The sequence below is a fragment of the Mobula hypostoma genome, chromosome 12 (assembly GCF_963921235.1).
Source record: "Mobula hypostoma chromosome 12, sMobHyp1.1, whole genome shotgun sequence".
Taxonomy (NCBI): domain Eukaryota; kingdom Metazoa; phylum Chordata; class Chondrichthyes; order Myliobatiformes; family Myliobatidae; genus Mobula; species Mobula hypostoma.
Window position 1 is genome coordinate 29,984,636 of NC_086108.1, and position 20,635 is coordinate 30,005,270.

Genomic DNA, 20,635 nt, shown 5'->3' on the forward strand with positions numbered 1-20,635 from the left:
GTCTCAGTGTTATGTTTTTATTTATACAATCTGTCTTTTTCACAATGGTTGTTTGTCAGTCTTTATAGATTTTCATAAATTGTATTGTATATCTGTCTGTAAATGCCTGACTTTGCCTTTATTTGCAAGTTAAATTAATGCTTATCACCTCTTGTATTTCCTAGGGTGGTTTGATCAACTTTGAAAAGAGGAGAAGGGTTAGTATTAATTATTATATGTCGCACAATTTTCTGAAATGTATGAAGGCAAAGTGTTATTAAATCTTATTAGGCTTTACTTTCACCAAAGTTAATGGCTTTAAATTATGTCACGAAAATCTAGTAAATGATTCCAAAGCTTGCTAGAAGCAGATTAAAGGGAATTGCATAATTATTTAAAGAGGCAACACGATTATACACGAGTGAATAGAATAGAAATATCTTCAGTTGCATGAAGTGAAGTGAATTGATCACGAGTACAAGTATAGATCGATTGGGCTAAATAAATATTCTGTAATTTCTATGTAGTCACTGTCAGCAACTGCCTGTATCCGTATGGGATGCAGGTTAGAGGTTTGTTATTGAATGATCCTAAGTGTGACTTTTTTTCCCAAATACTCACCATGTACTCCAGTTGCTCATAATCTTTTTAAACCTTCTGTTGGGAATGTGGTTGAGTTTTAATGTAGTACTTGAGGTAGAAATGATTCTGTCATTTTATTTTTGAAAGATATATTTTTCCCAGGATGGTGGGGTGGAGATGCATCTCTACTAAAGGAGGTGTAAAGTGCTTCTTCTCACTGCTAACCTGCAGGTCACCCTTGGACAAGGTGTAGCACTTGCATTTTCCCCTGATCAGGGTTGCGTGAAGCCATGGGAGCTGGTGATGGATGACCGTATGAGCAGCCAGTGCATATCACAAGGTCTGATCATGTGACCACTGATGCCAGGCAGACAATCTCTGAAGAACATTGATAATGGCTGGGGTCACCCGTCTTGTAAAGACAGTGCCCAGGAGAAGGCACTTCTGTAGCAAAATTGCCAAGAGCAATCATTGTCATGGAAAGATCATGATCGCCTACATTGTACAGTGTGGCACATAATGAATGAACAGGCAATATTTTCCCAGTTCAGATTTTGTTAGGCGGAAGGATGCAGTAAACATGATATCCAGTTTCTGGGCAAAGCTGTTTTCAAATTTGGACCTAGAAAAGTCCTTCACTTTTCATTTGATAGATAAAATGGTGATTTTGCAGAGAACCCAGAACTGATTGAAAGAAAACAATTCAGATTTCACAGCTTTCCAGCATTTCACTTCTCCCAGTCACTACCTTCTTTAAAAAAAACCCTATTAGTCTAACCATTGATACTGATGTTATACTCAGGAATTTTTTGGAATAAACTAACATCCATCCAGAATGCTTGTCCACAAATCCTTTAGGAGTTTTTATGACTGTATAAATATTGAGTCATTTTAATTACCTGGAAAAGAATTTAGATATAAAGGAATCTTGGGATAAAATTCTATACTGGTTGTTCTTCAGGGAGTTGCACAATGTACTTCAAATCCATAGGTCTTTGATTGAAGTGCATTAAGTGAGCAGCAATTTAAAATTTTTAATGTGGTTTTTGAATTAAAAGTTTTTACAAGTTCTACCAACATGATTAGAGATAGGGATACTGGGATATTTCAGGGAAAGAAAACACTAAAATTTTCCTTTTAACTTCTGACAGGAGTTTGAGGTGATTGCACAGATTAAATTGCTGCAGTCTGCCTGTAACAGTTACTGCATCAGTCCTGTCCAAAGTTTTCTCAAGTGGTTCCACAGTCAGCAGTACTTAACAGATGAAGAAAGGTAAGAAGCTTTGCAGGATTTTTTTTTTCAGTAGAATAACAAGTGTGGTTGTGATCATGTTAGACTTTTGAACTTTCAGAGTTTGAGACCAGTTCATTTACTCCTTCCATCTCTGGTTCAAGTATCACCAATGGGACATGTTACTTCAGCCAGGTGTTGCTCACCATTCAACCAAGAATGGTGTTGTTCTTAGTACATGATAAAAGGCAACTAACATCAGCAGTTACTCTAAATGAATGATAACGACCAGAATGTGCCAGCTCTGGGATCCCATTTCAGGTTGCTTTACCACATTTTACTAGTCAACAGGATTGGCTGCACCATTTTAGTGAGGCTAGAGATGACACTGAAATATCAGTTGGCTCAGAGAACTGCTCCAGGTTCACTTGAGGTGCTGTCCATTGACTTCAGTGTGAGATCTCACAGGAATATAGCTGAGGTCTGGAGTTCATTGGTTGTAACTCTGCATCTCCTTTGTTGCACTGAGCACTGGAAATTTAACTCGAGTGTCTGCTATTGCTAAGAGTCTTGCTAAATTGAATTTTCTTCAATCAAAGTGCAGTTTGCAACATTTTTGTTCTTCTGCTCTAAGTGTCCTGCTGAAAGGTGGTGTTAGATCATGGTGGCTCTTCTCTGAATTTCCCACAGAAGCTCCATTCCTTCCCATTTGCTTTTCATGTGGAAAGCATTGTGCTTCAGGAAATGCCAACCACTCCAGATTGCCGCACCTGTCAACCATTAATCAAAGTAATGAGCCATGTTCTCTAGCCAGAGAAATAAATGGCCCCGAACAAAATAATCATTTGCGCAAGCTGAGTTTGTGAAAATAACAGCGTTGAAAATCTCCATTTGAGCCTTGTCTAAATCATACTCATTTGCCATCCTGCAGCTATAGTGTGTCCTGTGAAATAGAGGCAACATCCGATACCAGTCCCACATCTCCAAAGCCCCGGAAAAGTATGGTGAAGCGGCTCAGTCTGTGAGTATAATAAAATAATGTACTGCATCTGTTTATCTCAAAGGGCACTGTCCTTAATTGACTTTCATATTGTGTCCAAAGGCACCATCATAAATAGAGCCATATAATGCATAGCCCTCGTTTCCTTGAATCTAAAAGTTGCCTAATACAATGAGTAAATTTAAATATGACTAGGTATGTGTAGCATACGTGTGAAGATTAGGTACCTTTGACCTCTGGACTTTGACTACCATGTGTTTGGGCAGGTTGAAAATATAATTAGTCTATTGCTGTAGGATGATATACAGTGCCTTGAAAAATTATTCAGCTCCCACAACTACTTTCACATTTTGCTGTCTCTTTTTCGAAATATAAAATGTAGCAGGATTCTTTTAGCTAATCTGCAAAACATTGTGCATCATGTCAAATCAAAAGAAAAATAATAAAGCCTGTCAATAATTTAGTAAAAATTTAAAACGAAAATTGTGAGGCTGGAAAGGTATTCATTCCCATTGTAATTTACTATGCTTACTTTCTTCAGGTGAAGTATTACCTTACCAACTCACCTGATTTGTTGATGTAGAAAATTGGAGGATCATCTGCTTTCAATGAATTCGTAAGAATAAATATCCCTGCTCCTTCTAAGGTCCAACAGTATTTTAAATTTTCAGCAGACCAAACCAAAATGTAGACAGAATAGCATTCAAGGCAAGTCAGGGAAATGATAATGGAGAAGCAGAAATCTGGGGAGGGTACAAAACCATCTCAGAGGCATTGAATATACTGTAGTCTATGGTGAAAAAAGTATGAAACCACAGCCGCACTGCCTAGGTCAGGCGGCCTTTCTAGACTTAGTCACTGGAGAAGAGTACACTTGTAAGAGAGACTACTGTGATGCCAACAGTCATTCTGAGTGAGCTGCAGAAGTCAGTGGCTACAACTGGAGATGAAGTTCATGGCTGCACAATCTCAAAGGCCTTGCACAAAAGGGGTATTTATAGAGGAGCGGAAAGGAAGAAGCCTTGGCTAAAAAAAAAAACATATCCTTGCCCATAAAGGCTGAGAAGATGCTGTAAAGATGTGGAAGAAGGTCTTGTGGTCGGATGAGACTAAAGTGGAACTTTTTGGCCTCGGCACTAAGCGGTACATGCGGCATAAATCTAATACTGCATATCAGCCTGGTCTCACCATCCCAGCTGTAAACTATGATGGAAGTAGCATCATGCTATGCGGATGCTTTTCAGAGGCTGGGACTGGAAATCTGATCAGGACTGATGGGAAGATGAATGCTGCTAAATACAGAGAGATCCTGAATAAAAACCTGTTGGCCTCTGCTGGAAAGCTTGGACTGGGGAGTAAGTTTGTCTTTCAGCAGGACAATAATCCAGAGCAACCATAGAGTGGCTTCAAATGAAGAAAATTGATGTCCTTGTGTGGCCCAGCCAGAGTCCTAACCTTAAGTGAGGGAGGAGAAGATGGCGGCGCGACACAGCGTGCACTGCCTCTCCGGTGAAATGATATCATTTTTGTTAAATAGGGGCCGTGCACAATTCTGATTTGATGGAGACAGCCGTGAGAAGCACGGAGGAACACCTGGAGAAATTTCTAAAGTGCCCGGTTCACTGCTGCTGCTACTGTGTGATCGAGAATCTCCGGAGGGAAGGCCCCAAGTCCTCGGCTTTGCCTGTTGCTGGCGGCCGGGGCTGGGGTCGAAGCGCTCAGCGGAGATGGTGCTTGGTGCTCGGTGTCAGAGGGCTGGTCAGAGGCTCGAAGTTTTCGGAGGGACTGAGAGTCGGACTGTGGTTGGGTGCTTCCAGGATGCTGCATCGGCAAGTTTGCAGCGCTGGAAGCTTATGGCAGGGAGAGTTTTCTTCCTTCTACCGTCTGCGTGAGATGTTGGGGCTTTCGAGAGACTTTGAGACTTTTTTTTTACCGTGCCCATGGTCTGTTCTTCTATCAAATTACCGTATTGCTTGCACTGTTGTAACTATATGTTATATTTATGTGGTTTTTGTCAGTTTTTCAGTCTTAGTTTGTCTTGTGTTTCTGTGATATCACACTGGAGGAACATTGTATCATTTCTTAATGCATGCATTACTAAATGACAATAAAAGAGGACTGCGTGTCCTCATAATCTTAAAATAAAGCGATCAAACATCTCTGGTAAGACCTCAAGATTACTATCCACTGCCGCTCCTCAACTAACCTGGTACCACTTGAGCAATTTTGGAGGGAGGAATGCACAAGGCTTGCGCTATTGCATTGTGCAAAGCTAATATAGACTTGGCTGAAAAGACTATTGGCTGTAATAGCTGGGAAAGCTGGTTCAACTAAGTACTGAGCAAAGAGGGATGAATATTTTTGAACTGTTGGCATTTCACCTCTAAGAGGACCACAACCTCTTTGTGGTTTGAAGGCTTGTGTGCCTCAATGACCCAGAGGGCTATGTTTGCTGGAGTCAAGGCTTTGTGCTTTGGCTCTTGGTAGGGTCACCCATGCCAAACAGATGAAAGGATAGAGGCTGGACTAAGATTGGTCCACAGGTCTTCCATTTGCGGGTTCAGCTCAAGGCTAACCAGCCTGACTGTTTTTTAAAAAACAAAAAAATTGTTACAGAAACAGCAGTGAAGAAGCCTTCGACATCTTGGTACAACGGTATCCCTGAGTCTCAGCCCAGAACTTGCATGACTGACAGTAGTGAAAACCAAGAGGAAGTTACTGACACGATGAAGGGGGTCCTGAACGCCACCAGAGATGGAGGCCCTTCACGCTAGTGGCATTATGAGCATCAGAGAGATGGTAGACATTTCAGTTTCTAAATTTTTAATTTTGTCATGTTTTATAATATCCCTTTTTTTAGGTCTAGTATGAAAAAAGGAAGCATGTGATTCACAAATAAAAATTCACAGTTAAATTGATCGCAGTTCCTGGTTGTAATACTCATTTATGTGAATGAAGGGTTGGTGAGGACTGAATACTTTTACAAGGCACTATAAATTTGCAGAGCAGCTCATTCTGACACTCTAAGATGGATCTGTTTGGGTTACTCCTGCGTGTGAGATGCTGGATCATTACTCGCAGGTCACATAATTTGTGCACCCAGGGCTTTTATCTCTACCATTTCCTGAGCAGTCCCAACCTGACTATTCTTTAAAGGGAATAGGTGAGGTTGGAAACCTCCACAGCCCCTAATTATAGCAATTATGCTCTATCTCTGTCCCCTGATCATTGGTAGCTACGACTGATTGTGGATAATGATTAACTCCATTATTATTATCATATGATATCAGAATTAGAGAAGCAAACTGTTTTGTCTTGCGTTATCTGCATTCCCCTTTTCCCCTCCCCCAGCATTCTTTTGTCACAACATTTCCACTTTGCAAAATTGGATTTAATCAGTGAGCAGTAAGAATGGACTTAAGTAAGACAGTACAGCACACAAAATTATGAGCTTGTAGATGGAAACTGAAGTAATTTGGATCACTGAAAATAACCAGCTTGACATTCTGCCTTTTATAGATGGGTTTCATATGGCAAAATATCCTCCAGTTTTCTAGAATTTCAATCATTGTGTCTGAAGCTATGGCCCACATTCTGAAGTGCTTCCATGTACATTGTGGATTGTTTATGTACCTACCCTGGTATTCGAGTTTGAGGTACTTCTTCTGAAGCCGAGATGAATAGCCTCCAATGAATATGATCAAGCAGTATATTTCGACATACAGTACATGTACTTTGATGATAAATTTACTTCAAACTTCGATGACTTATCTATGCTTCTTGATGCTTAATATATGAACAACAGGGATGTTTGAGTTGTAAATAGCCTTTGCTTGCATCAAGCCATCTCTGTGAAAACCCCAGTTTACTATTTTCGCTTATTTTAGTTGATTGCACTGCAGGGCAGAAAGCAAAGCTGGAGCAGTGGGTGGGCTAATCAATTATTCCCCCTATGCTGCAGATTCTTGAAGTTATTATCTGATGTTCTACTTTATTATGTGACTAGAATGCATGAGCTATTTTTAACTTTGCTGCTTCATAGGTAGTGACTGCTCTGTGTATTTGCTGAAGGTTTCCTGCCGCAGCATTAATTGTACCCTGCCACTTCACATCCAAAATACCTAATTAAACATTGGGGCTTAGCTGATTTGTACAATTTGAGTTTGTATATTGAGGTTGCTATTGGAAGCCACTCTACATTAGTTTTTTTTCTACTGAATATTATTTTATTTAGTTATCAATTATTTAATTACATTTGTCTCATTTTCCTCACATCATGCCTTGCTATAAGTAGGACATTGCATTTTATAATGACAGTGTGAATTTTAGTGGATAATGTATGAATGGGGTTTGCTTGTGTTCCAGTGGTTAATTGCTCAGAAGTTCCAATGTTCAGAAGTTAATATAGCAATCAGAGCTAACATAACCTCAACAGGACCCGACAAATTCTTCATGGAATACTGCGCGAGTGTTGAACATAAAGTTGTATGGACATTAAAAATAAAATATGTCACCCTTCTTGGCAGATGTACATTTCCATTTCAAACCTTTATGAGGAGCTGAGCAGTTTCTTCTTTCACAAGTAACAACATGAAAGCAATTTCTTTGTCAGAAATTGCTGTCAATGTATATTAACAAAATCTTTTCTTAGAATACATGACTGATTACACTTCAAAGTGTGTCCCTGGCAAGAATTGTTAGGGTGAAGGATAATACCAGTCCTGTTGGTAATTTCCAACTGCTGCAATCTGCAGGAAGTTAGATATGTGCAGCAACACACCACTGCTCTATTTCAAGTCGTGGATGAAGTCATCAATAAAGCTGACTCCCATGCTGAATTATAGCCTTGTTCTGCTGTCCCCCTTTTCGGGAGAATCAACCACTGTGTCATTTCACCACATTGAGCATCAATCTCCCTCTTTTGTACCTCACCGTGATTATCTTCACTTTTCCCCATCATCGCGAGTTACTGTCACACTGAAACCTTCTATGGCTTCCATTCTTGCCACTTCCAAGGTTTCACAGCCTTGCTAAACTCCAGTATTTTAAAACCCTGCTTATCATTCGTATGCAGATGAAAAGAGGTTTCCGATATTCTGAGATTTATGTGATTATTGGACTATATTCTATATGAGTTTCCTTCAGTCTTACTGTGTTTTCTTTCTTCGGGCTGATTGACGGGTGGGTGATCTGTTAATTTTTTGTGTGTAAGGGGGATTTAGGGGTTTTCATGTGACTGTCGCTGTTCTTTTCTGTGAGTGAGGGGGTTGGGGATTATTGTTGTCAGTTTTTCTCCTGAAGGTGAGGGGGTCGGGGATTGTATTTGTTGCTTTTTTTTCTGTGAGTGAGGGGCTTTGGGATTGTTATTGTCGCAGTTTTTTTTTGTGGGTGAGGGGTTGGGGGATTGCTATTGTCACTTTTTTTCTACAGGGGAGGGGTGGGGGATTTGATGCTATTGCCGCTATTTTCTTTCTGTGGAGGAGGGGTTGGGGTGTGCAAGTTTTGTTTCTTTTCCTTTCATTGCCGGAGGTGGGGGGGTGGGGTTGATGTCTTTTCTTTCATCAACACCCGTGGCCTTTCTGTATTTAATGGCTATCTGGAGAAGACAAATATCAGAGTTGTATTGTGCATTCATACTTTGACAATAAAAAGAACCTTTGAACCTTTCTTCCAATTGATTTATTCTGGCCGCATTAATCTCAACCCATGCCCAGTGAAGTCTTCCATGTTCTTGCTCCTCTAACTTTGCAATATCTTCTGGTCCCATGTTTAGTGCGCAATCTCTGTTAAAGTGATTCTGTCCCTTGAGAAAGCAGGATTTCCCAGTGGCCATCTACGCTCTGTCTGCCAGAGAAAGCAGAATCTCCCAGTGGTCATCTACGCTCTGTCCGCCAGAGAAAGCAGGATCTCCCAGTGGCCACACATTTTAATTCCACATCCCATTCCCATTCTGACATGTCTATCCACGGCCTCCTCTACTGTAAAGATGAAACCACACTCAAGTTGGAGGAACAACACCTTATATTCCGTCTGGGTAGCCTCTAACCTGATGGCATGAACTTCTGCTGATGCCCCACCTCCCCCTCGTACCCCATTTGTTAGTTATTTTTAAGCACACATTCTTTCTCTCACTCTCCTTTTTCTCCCTCTGTCCCTCTGAATATACCTCTTGCCCATCCTCTGGGTCCCCCCCCGCCCCCTTGTCTTTCTTCCCGGACCTCCTGTCCCATGATCCTCTCGTATCCCCTTTTGCCTATCACCTGTCCAGCTCTTGGCTCTATCCCTCCCCCTCCTGTCTTCTCCTATCATTTTGGATCTCCCCCTCCCCCTCCAACTTTCAAATCCCTTACTCACTCTTCCTTCAGTTAGTCCTGACGAAGGGTCTCGGCCTGAAACGTCGACTGTACCTCTTCCTAGAGATGCTGCTTGGCCTGCTGCGTTCACCAGCAACTTTGATGTGTGTTGCTTGAATTTTCAGCATCTGCAGAATTCCTGATGTTTGCTGTCCCTTGTATTTCCTATTTGTTCACCACCTTTAATGAATGGTTGTTCTGTTCAGATAAATGTAAGTTAATAAAGCAGCAGCCATTAAATGCACCCAAATTTTGAAGACTAAATTCAGGTGTACTTTTTAAAGTTGTTTGTACATTGCAGCAAAGTGTCACTGGTTTTGTTTTTCTCTTGACACAAGTGTTATTAGCAGCATGGATAGTGTAAATTCTGATTTGGTTAATCATGTCATGAAACATACTGTGAAATTAGGAGCTTTGGTTTTCCAGACATTTAAAAAAAAGCTGAAATTCTGAAGTAAAACCATAAAATTCAGAACAGTCAGCAGGTCAAGAAGCATCTGAAGTGATAGTGTTGATGTTTCAGGCCAAAGACCCTCTCAGGTAGGGTCAGGACCATTTCTCTATTCTTGGATATGGCTTGACCTGATGACTGATACATAAATACTGATTATTAACAAGTCAGCTTGGATAGTACCAAGAAAGAATTGCTTACATTCCAATTAATTTAAATATTACTTCTCTACTGTGGAATTTCCTTTGATCTATTGTCCAAAGTGAGCAGGATCAATGGGATAAAGAAAACTGATTATTAACAAGTCAGATTCCACGCTGTACTTGGTTTCTAGATTGAGAGAAATGCAGCTTTTTAGGCTCCCAGTTTGGACAGTATCAAGAAATAATTGCTTACATTCAAATTTATTTTTAATATTACTACTTTAATGCGGAATTTCTTTTGATCTGTTGTCCAAAGTGAGCAGGGTCAACGGGGTTAGGAAAATCGTCACTTTTTTTTCACTAGTGACTTGAAAATTTGGAAACACCAATAAGGGAGCAATGTGGACGGGGTACTAGGTACTCTAGGCATAAGTGGATTATGCAATGAGTTTCACCCAAGGGTAGGAATACAGATGCTATGAACTGCTTCAGTGAAGTATTTTGACACAAAATATTGTGTGCATAAAAGTAATTAGTATTGGCAACAAGCATTCTTTTTTTCTTTTACCTTGTGAACATAACATAAGAAATAGGAGCAGAAGTAGGTTATCTGGCCTATCGAGCCTGCTCCACCATTCAATAAGATCATCTCCATCTACCTGCCTTTTCCCCATAACCTTTAATTCCCCTACTAAGCAAAAATCTACCCAACTTGGTCTTAAATATATTTACTGCGGTAGCTTTCACTGCTTCATTGGGCAGAGAACTCCATAGATTCGCCACTCTCTGGGAAAAGCAGTTCCTCCTCATCTCCGTCCTAAATCCACTCCCCCAAATCTTTAGGCTATGTCCCTTAGTTCTAGTCTCACCTGCCAGTGGAAACTACTTTCCTGCTTCTCTTATCATGCCTTTCTTAGTTTTATGTTTATGTAAGATCTCCATTCATTCTTCTTGATTCCAGCAAGAACAGTCCCAGACAACTCAATCTGTCTTTATCATCTAACCCCCTCATCTCTGGAATCAACTTGGTGAACCTCCTCCGCACCATCTCCAAAACCACTATATCCTTCTTCAAGTAAGGAAACCAGAACTGCACACAGTATTCCAGGTGCGGGCTCACCAGTACCTTGTACAGTTGCAGCATAACCTCCCTGCTCTTAAATTCAATCCCTCTAGCAATGAAGGCCAACAGTCCATTTGCCTTCTTGATAGCTTGCTGCACCTGCAAACCAACCTTTTGTGATTCATGCACAAGCACTCCCAAGTCCGTCTGCACAGCAACGTGCTGCAATTTTTTACCATTTAAATAATAAACTGCTCTTTTATTTTTCCTTCCAAAGTGATGACCTCGCATTTATCAACATTGTACTCCATCTGCCAGACCCTTACCTACTAACTTAACCTATCTATATCTCTCTGCAGACTCTCGGAATCTTCTGCTTTCCCACTCAATTTAGTATCAGCAGCAAACTTAGAAACACTACGCTTGGTCCGTCTTCCAGTTCATTAATGCATATCGTGAACAGTTGCAGGTCCAGCACTGACCCCAGCAGCAGACTGCTCACTACTGATTGCCAACCAGAGAAACACCCATGTATTCCAACTCTGCTTTCTATTCGTTAACCAATCTTTGATCCATGCTATTACATCACCCCCAACTCTATGCATCCTTATCTTTTGGATAAGTCTTTTATGCGGCTCTTTATCAAACACCTTCTGGAAATCCAAGTAAATAACGTCCATCTGTTCCCCTCTATCCACTGTGCTTGTTATATCCTCAATGAACTCCAGTAAGTTTGGCAAACAGGACCTGCCTTTGCTGAATCTATGCTGCGTCTGCCTGATGGATCCATTTCTTTCCAGATGCCCCATTTTTTCTTCTTTAATGATAGTTTCAAGCGTTTTCCCAACTACAGATGTTAAACTAACTGGCCTATTATTACCTGCCTTTTGCCTACGTCCTTTTTTGAGCAGTGGGATGGCATTTGCCATCATCCAATCTGCTGGGATCTGCCCAGCGTCCAGAGGATTTTGGTAAATCATCACCAAAGCCTCTACTATAACTTCTGCCATTTCTTTCAGTACCCTGGGATGCATTCCGTCATGACCAGGGGACTTATCTATCTTCAGGCCCACAAGTTTTCTCAGCACTACCTCTTTAGTGATAACCATTGTATCGAAGTCCTCACCTCCCATTGTATCCATAGCATCTCCCTTTAGCATGTTAGGTGCATCCTTCACCATGAGACCAATTGGTGTTTCCCAATCTTCCAGTTTCCCACTAATCTTGGCGACTTTGTCTGCATGAGCTTTTAGTTTGATGCTGCCTTTTATTTTCTTAGTTATCCAAAGCTGGCTCTCCCCACCCTTACTGTCCTTGCTTTTAACTGAAATATACTGGAGCACTGTGAAAAATCTCTTTGAAAGTCTTCCACAGTTCCTCAACCGTCCCACCATTGACCCTGTGTTCCCAGTCTATACAAGCCAAATCCTCCCTCATCCTATTGTAGTCTCCATTGTTTAGGCATAATACACTGTGAATGTGATATAAACTGGCTAAAAACAGCAAACCGAACTCCGGCACATGTGCTTCAAGTATCTATCATGGAATTCCTCCATAGGACTATTGTGATATCCCACTGTTAAGTCCAATTTAAATGTTTTTCAGAATGTACCTACTTCTGATTTCTGTTTTGGTCTGTTTGCTAATTAATCCCTTTCCCTCGTGCAGGCTCTTTCTAGGGTCTGATGTCATCACGAACAGTACTCCAACGAAGAGCTGTGAGCAGCCCAAATCCCCTCCAAGTGGGAGTTCTGGGGAAAGCATGGACTCTGTCAGTGTTTCATCATCCGATTCCAACAACTCCGAAATTGAAGAGACCTCCACAACTCCCACTGACACTCCAGAAGGACCACAGCAAAAGGTGACTGAAGGGCATGACCTCTTAAACATGTTACACCAACCTAATTCATTCCAATAAAGCTTAGTTTTTAAGCTGTGTTTTGTTGAATTAGATAAAATGTACAAGTGAAGCTTCTCAGTGTATCAATAATATCCAATCATCATAAGCTGTTTCCTGTAACTTATGTACGACAGAGGATTTAAGCCAGTCAGCACATGACAACACAGCAGGAGATAAAGGTGCACCATCCCTTTGGCTTTGCGTTTCTGCAAATTGTTATATAGCTGGTCTCTGCATAGTCATTAGGTTCCCTCATTTGTTTTTGCGAATTAACGTTGTAGTTCATCATCTTCTATGTAGAAGGATATTGTTTCATGGGAGGTTATTGGTGATTTAATTGGTTTTAGTAGAAAGTGCATTTAACCTGTTTCTAAGAAAATTCAGCCTCTCAGCAGTTGAGTTGACCTTTATCTCTTAGGATCTGTCTTCAGTTTCAAAGTTCCCTTTCTATTAATGGACTTCTTCCTTTCCTCTTCCCAAGGTTTTAGTGCGAGATTACTGAAACTTGTGACCAATATATGTTATGATTACTTGCTGAAAGGTACCCTAGAGTAACTGGAAATTTAAAAGAGATTAAGAGATTAGTTTTCTTTGTCACATGCCCATCAAGACATAACAGTGAACTGCATCATTTGGCATAAATCATTGAGGGTTGAGCGGGGTTTGGCCCCATTTGAGGATGGTGCTGGGCAGCCCGTAAGTGTCATGCTTCCAGTGCCAACATAGTATGCCCACAACTCACTAACCAAACCATAGGTCTTTGGAATGTGGGAGAAAACCAGATCACACAGAGGAAACCCACAGACACGGAGAGAACATACGAACTCTGATAGTGTTCTCATTTGTTCTGCTTTTCATTTAAATACATAATTTGATACTCGAACTAGTTTGTCTTTTTTGTACCTTTTGAACCATTTCCATCAAACATTGGCTAATCGGGACAGCCACTTAATTGGGCCAACTTGTAATGGTCCAGATGTTCCCAATTAATTAGAATCCACTGTATAATGAATGATCAGTATTTGTTTAACGCTGATGGGTGTTGTGTTGATTGGTGGTAACAACAAGGCGGACAGACAGATGTCAAGGTACTTGAGTATTTAGATGTGGCTTTTATAGCTGTGTTTGGAGGGTTGGGACTGCATTGCATAATGGTAGAACAGGAAATTTGGAACTATTCGAACTGTACTCATTAATAGATATCTTGCTGTTTTCCAGTCATCTGAATCTTTATCATCATGCTCGTCCATACACTCAATGGACACGGCCTCTTCAGGAGTCTCATCATTAATCAGTACTGTTTCATCATCGCCTTCATTCCCCCACAATCCTAAGATCCACAAGCGCTCTATCTCAGTGACTTCCTGCGGTTCAACATTATCACTTCCTGTGTACAACCAGCAGAACGAAGATAGCTGCATCATCCGGGTCAGCCTCGAGGATGACAACGGAAATCTGTACAAAAGCATCTTGGTAAGTGCATGGAACTTTTCCATGGTCAGTTTTGTCCTGATAATAGATGTGAGTCTTTGAGTATAAAGTAATTGCTGACTTTTGTTTAAAATAATGTCACAGCAACTACTTGTTGGCAGATGAGTTCAAAATGGCTGTGTGGTTGCAGTCAATGCTACTCCATGTATTTGAGTTTTGGGCTGTAATCTCCTGTTCTGCATTAAATTTGCAATCTGCTCCCTTTCTGATGTGTGGGTAGAATAAAGTGGGATTAGTGAAACTCAGGGGTTCCCAAACTGAGCCCTTGAACCCCTTGCTGAATAGTATTGGTCTATGGCATTAAAGAGGTTGGGAACCCCTGTTGCAATGGGTGCTTGACACCTGGTGTCATCTCAGAGGCCGATTCCATGCAATATGACTGGAATGCCGTAAGTGACTCAAGCATCAAGGAGATTCTGGTTTCTCTACGAAGTGTTCTGCTGTTTTGAAGTTCTGCATTTAGTTTCTGGTGCATAATATTGGGGGCACTCTGTTATTCTTTGATTTGAACTCCCTTGTTTTGTTGGGAAAAGCAAATGAGCATTATGTTAATTTGATTTGATTATTTGTTCAAAATATCCCTTGTATGTAGTCAAAACTGTTGCAAACGTCAGAAAAATTGACCTGAATGACAATGTTTTAAAATTGATGGGACTTCGAGCTGCTGCAGTAGTTGTAACATTTCCTTCCTTTGCCTGCCGTGTGGCTTTTCGAGGGATTGCTGACACACTATTTACTTTCAAGCAAACCAAATTTTCAGTGCCATTTCTGGAGAAGATATGGGGCTTTTTTTAAATTTAAAAGCCTATTTGATTGGCATGCTCAGCCCCCTTCTCCCCCACCCCTCAGGGTAGGTGAAAAATAATAAATTTGAGGGCAAAGGTTACTGTTTCTCTATTCGGAAAAACTCCCCAATTCTGTTGCAGTAAACAATATATTTACCTCCTGGGGCCAGTTGCTAGCTGTTTAATCTGTGGACATGTTCCTACCAACATGTCGTGGAATTATCGTCGCCACCACCCAGGAAGCACAATGCACACCAATAAGCTGGTACATTCTGTCATTTCAGTATCCTGTTTTCCTTGTATAATTCCAGAGTGTTTTGCAACTGAGGTTAAGATCTTGCACTCCATTCAGGAACTGAATATTGCTAACAGTTTTTACTTTAATCAGCTCCTCTGAGCTATCTTTTATGTAAACAAGAAACACTTACTGGGACACATTGCGAAAACAGTATTTAAAATCTACTGCAACACACATCAAAGTTGCTGGTGAACGCAGTAGGCCAGGCAGCATCTCTTGGAAGAGGTACCGTCAACTATTCCAGCTGAGACCCTTCGTCAGGACACAAAATCTACTGCTGTCTTACTGATAAAGTTTTAAAACACAGTGTATTTAGAAAGAAACTGGTCTGGTGAAGTTGAATTCTTTGTACAATTTACTTGCTGAAAGAAGTAGCTGGATAAAAACTTCCATTAACCCAGGTCTGGGAGGTGATGGCATTAAAACCAGTCATTACTACTTAGCATTTTTCTAAACACTACTTGTACAATGTTCACTGACTGGTTTTGTCGTTGGATAACAAGCAGTTGTCTTTTAATCCCTGTTGAAGAATCCCCAGTCTCTTTCTAGCATCCCCCCACCCCAACTAAAACTGCAATCTACTAACATATAAGATAAAGAGAAACATAGAAACATAGAAAATAGGTGCAGGAGTAGGCCATTCGGCCCTTCGAGCCTGCACCGCCATTTATTATGATCATGGCTGATCCTCCAACTCAGAACCCCGCCCCAGCCTTCCCTCCATACCCCCTGACCCCCGTAGCCACAAGGGCCATATCTAACTCCCTCTTAAATATAGCCAATGAACTGGCCTCAACTGTTTCCTGTGGCAGAGAATTCCACAGATTCACCACTCTCTGTGTGAAGAAGTTTTTCCTAATCTCGGTCCTAAAAGGCTTCCCCTCTATCCTCAAACTGTGGCTCCTCGTTCTGGACTTCCCCAACATCGGGAACAATCTTCCTGCATCTAGCCTGTCCAATCCCTTTAGGATTTTATACGTTTCAATCAGATCCCCCCTCAATCTTCTAAATTCCAACGAGTACAAGCCCAGTTCATCCAGTCTTTCTTCATATGAAAGTCCTGCCATCCCAGGAATCAATCTGGTGAACCTTCTTTGTACTCCCTCTATGGCAAGTATGTCTTTCCTCAGATTAGGGGACCAAAACTGCACACAATACTCCAGGTGTGGTCTCACCAAGGCCTTGTACAACTGCAGTAGTACCTCCCTGCTCCTGTACTCGAATCCTCTCGCTATAAATGCCAGCATACCATTCACCTTTTTCACCGCCGGCTGTACCTGCATCCCCACTTTCAATGACTGGTGATGCTTTTTCTCTTCCTGTCTAGCTGACCAGCCAAGACAAGACGCCTGTTGTAATCCAGAGAGCCATGTCCAAGCACAATCTGGAAGGAGAGCATTCAGAGGAATATCAGCTTGTCCAGGTCATCTCAGAAGATAGAGGTGAGGAATGAAAATCAAGGTTCTACAATGCTTAAAAAAAGGCAGTCTTCTGACTGATTTCCTTTGAATACTGGAGAAATCAAATTTCTTGAACTAAATTCACATTGACCCAGAATTACTTACATGATCCTGTCTGGAGTAATTCTGTTTTGTTGGCATATTAGAGATGCTGCCACAGAACTCTTAAGAACCCAAGTTTGATCCTGACCTTCACTGCTGTCTGTGAGGTTCTGTCTGTGATTGTGTAAATTTCCATAAGACCATAAGAAATAGCATCATTTGATTTCATGTCTGATTTATAACCCCTTTCAACCCCATTCTTCTGCCTTCTGCCCATGATCTTAGATGCCCTTACTAACAAGACCTCCACTTTCAGTATATCTAACGACTTGTCCTCCACTGCCAGCTGTGGCAATGAATTCTATAGATTCACCACCATGACTAAAGAAATTCCTCCTCTTCTCTTTTCTAAAGGGACAACCTCCTCTCCTGACACTGTGCAGTCTGGTTCTAGGCTCTCCCACTATTTGAAAAATCCTCCTTTTAATATTTGGTAGATTAAAATGAGATTTTCCTGCCCCCCCCCCCCCACCATTCTTCTAAACCTTAGCAAGTACAGGCCCAAAGCCATCAGACGCTCTTCATTCCCAGGATAATTCTTGTAAATCTCCTGGGCCCTCTCCAATGCCAGCGCATCCTTTCTTGGATATGGGCCCCTATTTCCTCTGGGTGCTCCAATTTTTTCCTGTATTTAAGGATATGTCAATAAATGAATGGGCCCTGCTCTAGGTGGGCGGCAGGGGTATTAATAGAGTTGATAAGCATGTGTACAAGAATAGGTTGTACGGGAATATGGGTGGGATTCCAGACTCAATGGTTCTGAATAGCAATCTCTTTTGTCACAAGTAATCATGATAAATGATTTGGATAATACAGAGTATACCAAATTTATTTGGTTTTAATTTATTCCTTTAAAAATTGGTTTGCAGAAGTTTAAAAAATTTGACTTTACTCCTTGCTCAAGGCAAGAAAATTTGGTTGTTTCAGTGCTTGTAATTCATGATGCCCTCTGCTATTACCATCTGAAAAGTGAATATATAAGCCAAATGAAATTCGGCTTCACATTTCATGTCTTTTGATGTGTTCATGGGTAAAATTCTTGCAGCTCTGAGTCTAAAATTAGCTAAGTAGAATTCTCCCCAAAAAACTGAAAATTAATGGCAGAACTCACAGTTACATTGCGTTCTTATTTCTTCTATAAAGGCACTGATGGTGAGCCTTCTCGTATAGTGTTGCTGACATTTTGGTGCTTTTTCTGTCTGGTGTTTATAGATATCCAGTTTATATTTCCTGCAACAGAAATTCCTGTAATTGTTTTTTTTTAAGCGATGATGTAGTAGTATCTTTCAGTCTTCATTACTGAGATCAGTAAAATAGCCCTTGATGTTGAATTGTCTTAAAATGCATTTGGTTTATTTCTTGTTCTTCTGGAGTGAAAGCTAGAAGATATTTCCCACTCTTTTCTTGATTTGACTTCAGACCGGTATCAGTCCTGTTGCCTCTGATCAGGCTGCTGAAGTTGCCAAATTTTTTCCATTTTATCAAAAGAAAAACATGTTAAAGAAAGTGGCATATACAAATCTGTGGAGGAATGATAGTGGCAATAAATGTGTCTAAACAAAGATGTATTTTTTAAAAAATTCATGTTGAACCTATTCAAAATGAAGTACAGTAGATACTGGTATTTCAGCTGTAGATTCTAATCCAAACCCTTGCTTAAACTAAGTCCGACTGGTGAGCTACTCTTAATTCTATATCTAGTTCTGTAGACTTGTACTCACATAACAAGATAGTCATGTAAATATATATCACCTTTTTTTTTTCCAGAACTGGTAATTCCAGACAATGCCAATGTGTTTTATGCAATGAACACCTCTGTGAATTTTGACTTTATTCTGAGAAAGCGGAGCCTAAATCGACAGGTTAAACTGCGGAGTCGATCCAGCTCTACGCTACCGAGAACTGCCAAAAAAGGAATAATGACAAACAGACTGAGCAAAGTTACGCTGTGAGGGAGACCGACTTCAGTGCATTCATCTCCGCCAGAGATGGACACTACCACTCAGTATTGAGAGCCCTGGAATGTATGTGAATAAATATCACCTAGGCAGTATTTTACTTAATTTACCCAACAACATGAATGGCATTGACCAAACTTTAAACTTTTGAGAATAGTGCTTGTTCATTGTTGAAATGTTTTGCACATCAGCCTTGTTTAGAATAGGCTGAGTTTTATTCAGGCTGGAGGATCATTGGCAGGCTTGTCACAGCCCCAGTGAAGATCAAGTGAATCAATTCAAAGAAGGGGAGGAAAAACTTTATTTACTAACCCTGTTGACTAATTGTGGTTGTTGGCTCTGTTTCCTGCAAGGTCACATTAGAACTAGTGACTGCACTCCAGTCATTGGCCGGATGATGAATACTTTTAGAAAGTGTTTGGATTGGCCTTTAAACCCTTCAGCAGATGTTTCCTGCCTTTCACCCCTCCCTGCCTAATGATTTAATCACTTCTGGATGTACAGAATTAAACCTGCCTTCAACGAAGGACAACTGCAAGAAATGATGAAAGGAGGGCGTATTGTGCCAATAATGTTGCACTTGTCTTGAAATGCTGGTCAGCTTTATACTGAACTGTTATTTTGTATGTACATTTGTAAATGTAAGCTGTTTAGGAGGGGCTGGGGGATCTTTACAAGATGCAGAGGGGACCAAATTATCTGGATTATGAACATTATGACCATTTTTGTCCATCATTTTATCTGTTTTACGACTAGAACTGCCATTATCTTGTGGGCTCTGCCTGCTGTAACCTATCAAGCAAGCAATTCCCTTGTGCAGGATTTGACAGTCAAGAACCTAATCTTACGTTTGCTCATTGATCTTTTAACTTCAGTGCAATCATTTCTCAGGTGTAGGGCATGTTCACTCCTCAGATACTTCCCAACCAAAAAAAACTTCAAAATAGCTTAAATGTGAAGAATGTCTCAACAGTATTTAGTTTGTTTCAAATTTGGTTTTGCACTATGTATAAATTAAATGACACAAGTGCTTGATGCACTTTTACAGTTTCGGTATCTTTTTGCGCAATTCCCACAGTTTTGGTATCCATGTGCCTATGAGCTGTGATGACACTTTGGGGAGCTCTCAGTCCTAGATTTGGAGCCCTTTGTTTTCTCTTTCCTCATCCTATTGATCTAGTAGATCCCTGTCAATGATTTGGTCATCAGATGCAATCACCCCAAACCACCAACTACTTAGATTAAAAATCTGGGCCATGTTTGTCAGCACTGGGCATAGACATTATGATAAAATTGTCTAAGGTATTGGTGTAACTCCTGAATGTATACTTTTGTAAATATTTTTCCATATTCCTTGTATAATTGTATAATTTGTTTTAAAATAGTTACTAAAAATAAATTTCATTGCATCAGCTTACTCTTTTCAATTTTTGAAGTGGAATGAATGTCTGGGATACTTAAGGTATTAGGTTTTGTTTGTAGTTATTTGTGCATCTCCGATCATAACTGCTACTCCCTGTTTATCTTGGATGTTGAGACCTCGGCTCCCTGAAATGTCATCTAGGCCAAGTTGTGGACTGGCCATCTGCATCATTGCCATCTTTAAAATATTTGATCTAACCACATACCAGATTCTCCAATGATCCACTGGCTGGCTGGGAAATGGTTGTGAGCTGTTCACACACTAAGATAACTCCGTTCTTTTTGTTCTACCCCACGCCCTCTCCCTTTGCACCTTTCCCCAATTTGTAATATCACATCCCAGTCCATATTAAAACTGCATACAGACACTTGGATTTAAGTCCTGTCTGCTGACTATCTGCTGAGTGTGATTTCCCA

General features: G+C 40.7%; 1 protein-coding gene across 5 annotated transcripts in view; it reads left to right on the forward strand.

The window, feature by feature from the left end:
- Positions 1-20,230, forward strand: part of rgl1 (ral guanine nucleotide dissociation stimulator-like 1) — a 299,811-nt gene extending 279,581 nt beyond the window's left edge. For 4 of the 5 annotated variants that reach the window (XM_063063773.1, XM_063063770.1, XM_063063772.1 and 1 more), the window contains exons 12-18: positions 165-197; positions 1,713-1,834; positions 2,724-2,813; positions 12,471-12,663; positions 13,921-14,175; positions 16,604-16,718; positions 18,606-20,229. In XM_063063773.1, coding sequence (XP_062919843.1) covers positions 165-197; positions 1,713-1,834; positions 2,724-2,813; positions 12,471-12,663; positions 13,921-14,175; positions 16,604-16,718; positions 18,606-18,790 — 993 coding nt within the window. In that variant the 3' untranslated portion in view covers positions 18,791-20,229. Of the gene's footprint in view, positions 1-164; positions 198-1,712; positions 1,835-2,723; positions 2,814-12,470; positions 12,664-13,920; positions 14,176-16,603; positions 16,719-18,605 lie in introns of all 5 variants that reach the window. The other variant, XM_063063771.1, reaches the window with a different exon arrangement.
- The last annotated feature ends 405 nt before the right edge of the window (positions 20,231-20,635 follow it).